Below are 12,093 nucleotides of genomic sequence, written 5' to 3'. Positions count from 1 at the left end.
CCCTAGGGATGAGACTGTCTTAGGTGGCATTTATAGCTATCATTTCTCAGTTGGGTCTTTTACATCTAACACATTAAAAATTGTGCTTTTCAGTATTGAAAGTTCTGGAGTTTGTGGATTTCCTCTTTTCCTTTTCAGCCCTACTTGCAGCTAGTTCTTTAGTGAGTTTATCTTTCTGGTATTTTGTGAAGTGTGTCTAATAACATACTGTTCCCTGGTGTATTTGTATAAATCCACAAGTTCATTAGTCACGTTATCTACTTTCCAAGTTATTGCAGGCAAATGCATTTTGCCTCTGTATTATATGTTAGCCTTCAGTAACAGTTTCAATCCCAGTGCCGGTGTCCCATACTATTTCTTAGGGCAATAACTCAGTCCTGGTTCTGGTTTCTTTTTTAGCAGCTTTTCCTAAAGAAGGCTGCTGTAATAACTCCAAAATTTTAGTACCTTACTAGGGATTTCTTTCTGACTCTCATGTTAAGCTATAAGTTGTCTGCAGTTCTGAAGCCCCATTAAATGTGTTTAACTCTGTATTCCAGGCTGAAGAACAGCCTTATCTTGGTCTTAGTTCAGAGAGAAAAGTAAAAATGCTGAATCATGTAATACTTCTTATATCTTCTTCTCAGACATGTTGTAGATAACATTTCATTGCCCAAAGCAAGTTATATAAGCAAGCCCAAGGACAAGGATGTATAGTTTCACGTTTGGGAGGGGCGGGAGCAGTTGAGAACACCACCACCACCTGCATATCCACTTCTAGATTTCCTCCCGAACGCAGTGTTTTCCCAAGTGCTAAGTTCTTAGCTGAAGACAGACGTGGAAGTTAACAGTATATAAGATCACCCAAGGTCAGGGGAGAGGATCTACAGAGGAGATGAAGAATGAACTGTTAGAGGCAGGAAAGAGAAACAAGAAAGAACGTGTCCTGGACCCCCACAATACAACTGTTTTTGCTCTAAAAATTGTAACTTTTAAAAATAAATAAGCCTGAATTGAAAATGCTTTAAATCGGGCCAGTTTGTATCATCACAAGACTTAATTTCCAAGGAGTATCCGAGTTTTAAAATTAATAGATGTTTACTTGTCATTACAGAGATTTGCCACAATATGGACAGAAGCAGTGGCAGTCCTATTTTGGAAGAACTTTTGATGTTTACACCAAACTCTGGAAATTCCAGCAGCAGCATCGGTAAAGAATTTTTAAAGTTTTTTTTGTTAGTCACAGTTTTGACTGTTACTACCTCAGTGCTTTTTATCTCTTTGTGTATCTCATTTCATCTTTGTTACCAAAAGAAAATAAATTGATTTTTTCCCCCTATTTATTTAAGTTTTTCAAGTGTAATAGTATCTGACTTTTAAAGACAATATCATATTTGAAATGATTCAGATTAAGTAGGTAGGCAGATTCATGATTTCATCCTGAAATAGGTATTGTTTATTGGCCAAAGCTATTGGGGGAGGGGGTTGCTTCTAATTTCCATGAATGTAGCTCAGAGAAGTTTATTTTTGTATTTCAGTATACTCTAAATAGACACTTTATAAATGGTTTTTGAATTTGAGTGCTTATGTTAAAATCTCATGAAAAATTCATGAATTTCAGTTTATGTATTCAAAATTTCATGGTGAATTGGGTGATACTCTATCCTGTGAAATTAACACATTTGGTTATTTTTGAAATTTATAGTCTCTCATTTCTATTTTCTTATCTCCTGTGTAAAACAGACAAGTCTTGGATAATCGGTACGGCTTGAAGCGGTGGCAAATAGGGGAAATCGCTTCTAAGATCGGGCAGCTCTACTACCATTATTAGTAAGTGAGCTGCGAGTGGGGAGATAAAGTGCGCTCCGGATTCAAACACAGCATGCAGGAGTATGCATCAGTGCATATCCAGCAGGAGGGAACGCGGACGAGTTACACTTGAAATTCTAATAGTTCAGATCATCTTGATTAAGACAGCATTTTAAAGTGACCTTCTATAATCAAAGTGACATTATTTGCTTCAAAGGCTCACCTTCCAAACAGTTCATTCGGTCAGATTCATTTGTATGACCCTTGGTTTTAGATAAGAAAAATACTAAATGAATTTATGGTTCTTAATGGCTTCACTTGAATCTTGATCCTTTCCGGAGACATAACATAACTGGTATGTTTGTTTGAATGAGTGGTTTTCAGGAGGATACTTTAAAACCAATCCTTGTATGCTATGTCTGAAAGGTACATGAAGTCAATAAAGATATTTTGACTACGTCTGTATAGTCCCACCCATGTGTCAATGAAAGAAGAGAGCTCCATTTAGGATCCAGACATCGTGTTATCATTAAGTTGTATCAGGCATTTCATAAAAGGCTTGGACCATTTGTAGTTTAGTTGGCCAGAAAATTCCTTCCTCTTCCTGTCTTTTGGCATGCCACTCAGATTCCCACCATTAAAATCACTTTTCCTGGTAGGATATTTTCTTAAGAAATCCCTTGTAAAACTAGCGATGTTATTGTGTGTAACTATGTGCTGTGCTTAGTCACTCAGTCATGTCCAACTCTTTGCACCCCCGTGGACTATATAGCCTGCCAGGCTCCTCTGTCCATGGTGATTCTCCAGGCAAGAATACTGGAGTGGGTTGCCATGCCCTCCTCTAGGGAATCTCCCCAACCCAGGGATTGAACCAGGTCTTCCACATTTCAGGTAGATTCTTTACCGTCTGAGCCACCAGGGAGTCCCAGGAATACAGGATTGGGTAGCCTAATGCCTTCTCCAGCAGATCTTCCCAACCCAGGAACTGAACCGGGGTCTTCTGCATTGAAGGTGGATTCTTTACCAGCTGAGCTACCAACTATACTTCAATTAAAAAACAAACAAACTAGAAATGTTGAATAAAAAATCCAACTTATCAGCATCCTATGAAGATTAACACGGATCAGGGTCCATTTGTCAGTCCACTGGTCCCAGGCCTTTAATCCTAGGAAAGATTTAAGTGAGTAGAATGCTGTTTGGAGAAGCCCTTCGAAGAATGAGAATAATGTGTACTTTGGGTTGCTATCAAAAAAGGCTTGGGAGCAGAGGGGAGGTATTTTTTTTTTTTAAATTATAATTATTATTCTTTTCATACATCTTATGGGTAGTACGATTATTGCTTTGGTGATTCAAATCTAGTGTAGTCGTTCCCATCCCTTCCAGTAGAGGAAGAGAGGAGTAACAAAACAAGTATTTATCACGGTGAAGAGTCTGAGACACTGTCATACTTAAGTTTTTCTTTCTCTCTCATAGCCTACGCACATCTGAGACCAGCTATCTGAATGAGGCTTTCTCCTTCTATTCTGCAATCAGACAGAGATCTTACTATTCTCAAGTCAATAAAGAGGACAGGTATGCACCTTCTGTTTTAGAAAGAGGAAGATAAAGCACTGAAACTTTTTAGTGTGTGGAAATTAGGCAGAAAAGCACGCATTTGTTTATAACTTTTATTCATTTAATGGGCTTTATTGAGTGCCTGCTATATATGAGGCCTTCTTAAGCATATGGAAGTGTGTTACCTAAAAGCAGTAAATATCATGGATGTTGTGAGAGATGTCACAATACCAGGCTAGGGTCAGAGCCCAAAGAAGGGTGGGTTATTTCTTTATCAGAGATTGGGGTCACATGAAGTTTCATAGAAAAGAAACAGCTCCAAAATGAGGCTTAGCTGATACCTTTGTTCTGTAGCCTATATCATCTTAGTCTGTATACGTTCAAAACCTATTGGAAACTGCCACATAGGGACTAAAGAAAAATGTATAATGGTGTTTGATTTTTCTTTTATAAATCCAATACCATTTTACAGTCATGTAGCTTCACTGTTATGGAAAAAAAGTCATGTTAAAGTTATTCATCCCCACTTATTATGTGTCCGGCTTGGGTGGGAGAAGAAAATGAAAAGAAGCTGTACAATCATCTTTTTTAGATGATTACCTTTTCATGGGAGTCTCAGACACATTTGGGGTACAGGTAGATTCAGATGAGGATAGAGTTGTTGAAATCAGGAATCTGCTGGAGAATCTTTGTTGCTAGGATTCAAGAATTGTTGAAAGATCTTAATATTCTCCCTACTCCCAGTAACAGAACTCACAGTCATTATCTAAGTGAAAAGATTATATTCTGTTAGAAAAAGAATAAAATGTAGTTTTGACATTTTTCTAGAGAATACTTTGTGGTTGGCTGTCATAAGCTTTCCAGCTAAATAGCAACATTTGGGGGAAAGCCCCACTCTGGTAAATCCCCTTCATTCCCTTGCAAATCTTGTTCAGACTTGTCTGGAGAAATTTGCTTGAAACAAGGTATGTAGACGCTGAATTCTACATTTTCCCCCCAGGTCTTTTTGGCTTTGCCTTACTTCATGAAGTTGCATCAGTTACTTTTCTTTCAGAATTTCTTATGGCTTGCTTCACATATTTTCACTACAGATACATTTCTTCCAAGTCCCCCCCCCCTTTTTTTTTTGCATTCATGTTGTATAATTTCTCTGAATTCTTGATGAGATAAATTATCTCTCAAAAATACAGAAGGGGTATGTAACACTTTATTGAGTGAAAAATACATATAAGCAAAGACCTATTTTAAGCAATAGTAAAATACCTTGCATAATTCACTTTTATGCATTTTCTAATTTGACACAAGGGAAATTGGTCTTAGGTCCCTTGGCTTAAAACCCAATAGTTTGACTTAATAAAATCACTTACTGTCCTAAGAGCAAACCAGCTCATATGACTTGTTTCTCTGTGCTGCCTCCTAGAGCTGGGCAGATGAACTGAGCTAGAATTGTTTGGAACCAGGACAATGAAATCTCTTAGGCTCAGAATCAAACTAACTTAGAGTCAAAGGACACTTCAGTATATAAAATCTTGATTTTGTTCCCTATACTTTAGGAAGGAGTTTGTTCAGTTGGTAAAATTGGTTGTTTCTTAGTTCACACAGGGCTGGGGGCCATCAAGGTAGCAGTTGGTGACAGCTGCTAAAACCAACAGCTGGTAGATTAAAACTAAGTAAGAAAGTATTCCACAATTTCACAGTTGCTTTAAGAGGCATCTCTCCTCCAGAGGTCAAGTTTTCCCTGCATCGTCTCAGTACCGAAGGAATATGTCAAAGCCAGGAGGAGTGGTACATTCCACCGATCACCACGGTGACTGCCTGTCACCAAATACAGACAGCTCTCAGAATGTCTCTGTTCCACGGCCTGTCCTGTTGAGTGTAGGAGACGTTTGCACATAATCACTTGTCCGAGCTGTAAGCCCCAATGGTTATGAAGGACGAAGGCTGAACCTGGTTAGAGTTAAGATATGGAGAAGGTGAAGTTTCTGAGCGTACAGAGGCTGGAGGGAGACGTTGCAGTCTCGAAAAACAGTTTCTCAGGCAGATGTGTCAAGAGTCAGCATCTTACAATTAGTGGTCCTAGCAGGTTGGACAAGGCTGCAATTCTGGCATGCCAGAAGGACTTTGTCAGAGAGAGTCTTGATGGCCCCTCTGGCAGTGACAGTACTGGAGTTTTGTTTGATAGTGGAAAATGTGGATCTGAACTTGAAAACTTGGCCGCATCCCAGTCTTGATGCTTATGAGGAGGACTTGATGTGGACCCTTCCCACTGAGATTCACATGAGGACTTCTTCTGCAGCAGGCAGGGCTGGGGGCCGTCATTCAAGTTTTCAGGCTTGATAGGATTGCCTCTCAAGTGTATTGAGTGGATGACCTCGTATTTTCCTGCCTACTGTCTTCTTGTCTTCCTATTTATTGTCTTAATATAAACATTACTCTCTCTGGGAAGCCTTCTCTCACCAAGATCCAGTTCTGTGGGCTCAAATAGCATGTTTTGTTTCTCCTATTGATGCTGCCAAAATCTTGACTTTCTCTGCCCTCTGAAGCCGAATTAAAAAAATATGGAGACAGAGTTTGGAGGAAATAGAAAGGTGGCTTAAAATCCTCAGCCAGCCTAGGGGACAACACAGTAGGCTTCTGCCTCCAGAACTGTGTTATTCCCCCACCCCGTGAAGAATCTGGGGCAGAAAAGCAAATTTAGTTACAGGCTGCAGATTAGGAATGGTTAAAATAAAATAAAAACTAGATGTGACCAGGCCTGCCCCCTCTTCTCTTTCTTCATTCTCAGGAAAGAAAAGAAAAACGCATTCCTCTTCTTTTCCTTTTCACTGCAGCGCTATCATTGTAATATTTATTCCACTGTTTTAAGTATTTATCTGTCTCCTCTATATTTTACATACGTTTCTGTCTATAAGATCTGTGAGGAAGGGACTATGATATCGTTTCTTTTTTTAATAATTTTAATCTACTATTTAACATGGTACCTGGTGCATCTAAGTTTCAGTAGATAGTTGTTGAATAAATTAATGTATGAATGAACAATGTAATGAATCATTGGTAAAAAATGTATTTAAAAACTATAGATTATATGAAACTGTTTATAACTGTGCAAAACAGGATCAAAAGAGTTTAAAAACTATCAGAAAGTTAGAAAAATCAAGTCACATAATTTTGTTTTTAATGTAATGAATAATTTTCCTTTTATCTACCACAGACCTGAATTGGTAGTTAAGAAGCTACGATACTATGCAAGATTTATAGTAGTTTGTCTTCTTCTCAACAAAATGGATGTTGTGAAGGATCTGGTAAAGGTAAATGTATTTTAATTAAAATCCTGTTTTCTAATTATTTTTTGGTAATTTTGTTTTTTAAAATAGATAAGGTTAAAATAATTTTGATAATCTAAATCATTACAACTTTCAGAGCATGGTAACTTCTGACAAGGGTAATGACAAAAAATTTTTGCAACTCTCTTCATGTTTCAAACACACTTACCAGAGATAATTGTATTAATTTCTTGCTTTTGTCCCCTCAGCTCATTTTACATTTCATCATTCATTAATGAATGGTTGGCAAATGCAAACAAAAGTTAAAATATTTAGTTTAAGATAAAATAATTGAAAAATTAGGTTAAGAACAAGTACAGAATGTTTTATAAAGGTGTTGTATGAATGAGTTTTGGTTATTCCTTCTTTTAGTATGTGTTCTTCATTCTGTCCTTCAGTAATTCAGGTAATCAGAGTTAACTGCATTCTACATTCACTTAATCTCTGTAATTATTCCTTGCTACGTTCTGGTTACACTCTGTATTCAGTTAGTGATTTCAGTGGTATATGTCTTGATTTTTTTGGTGCTTAAGTATAACATGCTAATTTTTTTTAATTGAAGTGCAGTTGATGTACAGTATTGTCTTATTTTCAGGTATAAAGCAGAGGGATTCAGTATAACATACTAATGTTTTGGTTTTTTTTTTAAATGAAGTATAGTTAATTTACTGTACTGTGTTAGTTTCAGGTATCTAGCAAAGTGATTCAGTATAACGTGCTAGTTTTGACACACTTTCTTCCTGTATCGCCAGTTACTCATAGGACTGTTTCCAAAAGAAACAGTATGATGTGAATCCAAAGAATTTGTGTTCATTTTTTTAATGTTAAAAATTGGGAGGTTTACCTTTAAGAGTTTCTTTTTAATAAAGTCATTGCTGATTAGCACTGAGTAGTGTGTGTCACTAGGTGTCTATGAAGATCTTATTGATGTGTATCATTTTGGAATTTTTGATTTTGAAGCAAGTTCATGTAATTTTCACTCTTTGTTTTGGTTGTAATTGGTACTGTATATTGATAATAATCAAACTTCTTAACTATAACAGTTTCCATCAGGATTATAGTACAATATAGCTATCTTTTGTGTTTTTTTCCTGTAACCATTTTTCCTTTGTGATACTGGGAAATCAGGAACTGTCAGATGAAATTGAAGATTATACTCACCGCTTTAATACTGAAGATCAAGTGGAATGGAACCTGGTACTTCAAGAAGTAGCAGCTTTCATTGAGGTCAGTTCTTGGCAAGAAAGGTTGTCAGAATTATTTAAGTAAATGTATATGTGGTGTACATATTTATTTGTATATGTAAAAAAGAAGGAATAATTTCTTACATTGATGTTTTGTCTTGGCTATAAACCACTTACAGTATTGCTTGTTCTCCAGGCGGACCCTGTAATGGTATTAAATGATGATAATACCATTGTTATCACATCTAATCGCCTTGCTGAAACAGGAGCCCCATTGCTGGAACAAGGCATGATTGTGGGACAGTTGTCTCTGGCTGATGCACTCATTATTGGTAATTGTAATAACCAGGTAAAGAATTGTGAAGGAATTATGCTTAAAATTCACCTTAAAAATAGCACTTTTGATTGTTACAGAATTATGATTTCCTTGTAAGTATCCTAACATCTGTTCAGTCCCTGGTTGGAGAACTTAATCCCACAAGACCGCCCAAACCCCCCAAAAATTAAAACCTTGCCTACATAAAGTTCTGTAGAAGTATTATTTAATATGAAAAAGGATATTTGTTTTTTTGCCATGCCATGTGGCTTGTGAGTATCTTAGTTCTCCAACTAGTGATTGAAATCAGGGCCTCAGCTATGAGAGCTCTGAGTCCTAAACACTGGACTGCCAGGGTATTCCCAGGATACAGACTTAAACATTATGTGGTGCCAAAATGTAATACAGTGATTTTAAAATGGGCCATGGTCGTACTTCAGCCTCATTGTTTTGCCAACAGCCAGCATGTTTTATGGGATATAATATAGGTCTCTGTGTTTATATGACTGCTCTTTAAAAGAAAAAGAAAAAATCTGCCTGTGGGGGGACTTCCCTGGTGGTCCAAGTGGTTAAGATCTGCACTTCCACTTCAATACCTGGTTGGGAAAGATCCCTCATGCAGTATGGTGTGCCAGAAAAAAAAAACAAAAAACTGGAAATTGATGGATTAATAGATAGGGCAAGATGTTACAAAGCAAATATAAAGAAATGCTAACATTATAGAATCTGGCTATTGAGCATTTGGGTGTCACTGTATAATTTTTTTCAACTTTCTATCTTTTAAATTTTTTCATAATAAAATGCTGGAGAATAAACTATCCAGTGTCATCAGGTACATATGAAAGTCAAAAGTAACAATGTGATTGAACACTTTAAGGTCTGTGTACTACATTAACGGTCAGACTTGTTTTCCTTGCAGGTTAAGTTCAGTGAACTAACTGTTGACATGTTCCGGATGTTACAAGCCCTGGAAAGGGAGCCAATGAATTTAGCTTCCCAGATGAATAAACCAGGAATGCAGGTGATTTTTCTCCCTACATTTGCAGTTTGCTGCTTCTGCTCCTCATAAGTTCAGTTCAGATCAGTCGCTCAGTCGTGTCCAACTCTTTGTGATGCCATGAATCGCAGCACGCCAGGCCTCCCTGTCCATCACCAACCCCTGGAGTTCACTCAGACTCAACGTCCATCGAGTCAGTGATGCCATCCAGCCATCTCATCCTCTGTCGTCCCTTCTCCTCCTGCCCCCAATCCCTCCCAGCATCAGAGTCTTTTCCAATGAGTCAATTCTTCGCCTGAGGTGGCCAAAGTACTGGAGTTTCAGCTTTAGCATCATTCCTTCCAAAGAAACCCCAGGGCTGATCTCCTTCAGAATGGACTGGTTGGATCTCCTTGCAGTCCATGGAATGCTATTATTCAGCAAATGCCACGAGTGTGAATAAAGAACTCTGATGAGACACAGGAGAGAAAGATCAGCATAATGACAGTTTTAAAAAAAGATATTTGATAAAGAGGAGGGTAAAAGTAAACATTGATAATCCACACGTCAGGTGTGTTTTGTATAGTCATTCCTCTGTATCCACGAGGCACTGGTTCTAGGAACCTTCTGGATACCAAAACTTTCAGATGTTCAAGTCCCTCATATAAAGTTTTTGCATAATGTTTACATATAACCTATACACATCCTCCCATATACATTGAATCATCTCTAGATTACTTATAACATCTAACAGAATGTAAATTATATGTAAATAGCTGTAAATACAATGTAAATGTTATGTATATAGTTGGTGGTGCACAGCAAATTCAAGTTTTGATTTTTGGAACTTCCTGGAAAATATTTTTCGAATATTTTTTAATCTGTGGTGGGGTGGATCCATGGATGCGGAACCTACGGATGCAGAAGACCAACTGTGTTTGCATTGTTTTCTGTGTGTAAATATAGGAATCAGCTGACAAGCCTACCAGGCGAGAAAACCCCCACAAGTATCTGCTCTACAAGCCAACCTTCAGCCAACTATACACTTTCTTAGCAGCATCTTTTAAGGTATATATCATCCAGTACTTCCTACTATGTAAGGGAAAAATATGGCTTAAATGGAACCTGAGAGTCACTCTTCTCTCGAATATTTGAGTCAAGAATTTAGGAGAAATATGAAAATGAAAACTGCCTTTAGAGTATCCTAATCATAGCTATTTTTGGAGTAGAAATTGCGTATGACATTAGGAATGATCCCTACCATTAATTAATGAGAATAATGATTAATTATTATTCTACTTCATCTGGATTTTTCTTACTCAGCTGCTTAGGCCTAACAGTCAGTGCAGAACTGAAAAGCAGGAGCAGATTGTGTAAGTGTGTTCCAAATTCAGGCTACTCTGGGAAACATTTTGGTCATCTGAAAGAACCACGGAGTAGGGGATTCCGCTCAGTTTGTATAGAGAAAGGCACAGACGGAAGCTTGTCTTTTAGACCTGTAGTCAGGATCTTTATGTCTCTGATTTAAGTTTTCAGAGAACATTCTTTAAATGATGTTTTTGAAGCAGAGAATATCTTCAAAAGTTTGGGCTGTAGTTACAGATTAATGAATCTCTGCTGTGTAGACAATTGCAAGTTGGAAGTAACAAGAATGATTTTTCTCTTGAAGAAGACCATAATATGTTAAATTAGGTCCTCGTTTCCCCCACAACTTGCTCGTGTATTTATTTTCGGCTGTGCTGTGTCTTTGTCGTCACACGGACTTTTCTCTACTTGCAGTGAGCAGGGCTACTGTCTAGTTGGGGTGCTTGGGCTTCTCATTGCAGTGACCTTTCTTCTTGCGGAGCACAGGCTCTAGAGGGCACGGGCCCAGTAGTTGTGGTTAGAGGGACAAGTGACGTTCAGCCACCCAAGATTGAGCAATACCAGGTCTGTGACGCCCTTAGACGTCCGGGGCTGCACGCGCACTACACTGACTGGCTCAGCGTGTGCCTACCGTATGCTGGCAGGCGTGGGTAACCTGTTGAACCCCGTTAGTGATGGGATCAGGGATTGCAGTTATTCCCCATGAATGATGAATTCCCAGTAAGTGCAGGTCATAAGCTTGCATTGATTAAGTCCCTGCCCTTTGTACACACCGCCCGTCACTACTGCCGATTGGATGGTTTAATAAGTCCCCGGGCTTAGTTGCACGTGGAATCTTCCCAAACCAGGGATCGAACCTGTGTCTGTTGCATTGACAGGTGGATTCTTTACCTGTGAGCCTCCAGGGAAGCCCTCCTCACAACTTTAAAATGTCACGAACTTTCAATGAAACTGTTGTTTTCTGTTTGTCATTTTGTATGTGTGATTTTCTTTCATTTCAGGAGCTGCCTGCCAATAGCGTGCTTCTGATTTACCTGTCAGCCACTGGCGTTTTCCCCACAGGTCGTTCTGATAGTGAAGGTACAATAAAGGAATGCTCCCTGTTGTGAGCAGGGCTTGAATTCTCTTTATTTTCTACAAGGCGATGGCCCGTAGCCCACGAACCGTCTCACGCTTTCTAGAGAGGCTCCTGAATTTGAAACTTGGTCTATTTGCTGAATTGGCAGTCTTGTAGATACCTATTTTATTTGCTGAAGTCTTATACATGAAGTTAAAAAAATCATCAGTAAATTCACATGTTGCATACATAAGTCGCTAACAAATTTGCTAAAAGCAAACATATATATATTTATATTATACAGGGACTAACCAATTACTGCTTCACATCATTGAATTTTTCTGAGCCTTTTGTGCGTTAGAGAATCTGGTCAGAGGCTTCACTGTGGCTGACAGTCTTGTAGAAATCAGTGCACTTTTGTACCTGTGAAAGTTCAAGTCCTTGACATGATTTTGTTTTGTGTCCTTTCTTTGGTCTTACCAATTTAATCTGTAGAATATTGGGATGCTATTTCAGAATAAAACCGTGAA

General features: G+C 38.2%; 1 protein-coding gene across 4 annotated transcripts in view; it reads left to right on the top strand.

Annotated features, from left to right (window-relative positions):
- SCAI (suppressor of cancer cell invasion) overlaps positions 1 to 12,093 on the top strand; it is a 124,936-nt gene that overhangs the window by 73,105 nt on the left and 39,738 nt on the right. For all 4 annotated transcript variants that reach the window (XR_009739218.1, XR_009739219.1, XM_061431289.1 and 1 more), the window contains exons 4-12: positions 1,094 to 1,189; positions 1,723 to 1,809; positions 3,262 to 3,360; positions 6,554 to 6,650; positions 7,794 to 7,892; positions 8,046 to 8,198; positions 9,085 to 9,186; positions 10,108 to 10,209; positions 11,508 to 11,586. Coding sequence is in view for 2 of the 4 variants with exons in the window: in XM_061431289.1 (XP_061287273.1) it covers positions 1,094 to 1,189; positions 1,723 to 1,809; positions 3,262 to 3,360; positions 6,554 to 6,650; positions 7,794 to 7,892; positions 8,046 to 8,198; positions 9,085 to 9,186; positions 10,108 to 10,209; positions 11,508 to 11,586 (914 nt within the window). In the remaining 2 variants the exon portion in view is untranslated. The remainder of the gene's footprint in view (positions 1 to 1,093; positions 1,190 to 1,722; positions 1,810 to 3,261; positions 3,361 to 6,553; positions 6,651 to 7,793; positions 7,893 to 8,045; positions 8,199 to 9,084; positions 9,187 to 10,107; positions 10,210 to 11,507; positions 11,587 to 12,093) is intronic.

This window comes from Bos javanicus, chromosome 11 (genome assembly GCF_032452875.1).
Source record: "Bos javanicus breed banteng chromosome 11, ARS-OSU_banteng_1.0, whole genome shotgun sequence".
NCBI classification, from domain to species: Eukaryota; Metazoa; Chordata; class Mammalia; order Artiodactyla; family Bovidae; genus Bos; species Bos javanicus.
This window is presented reverse-complemented; position numbering and strand designations above follow the sequence as displayed.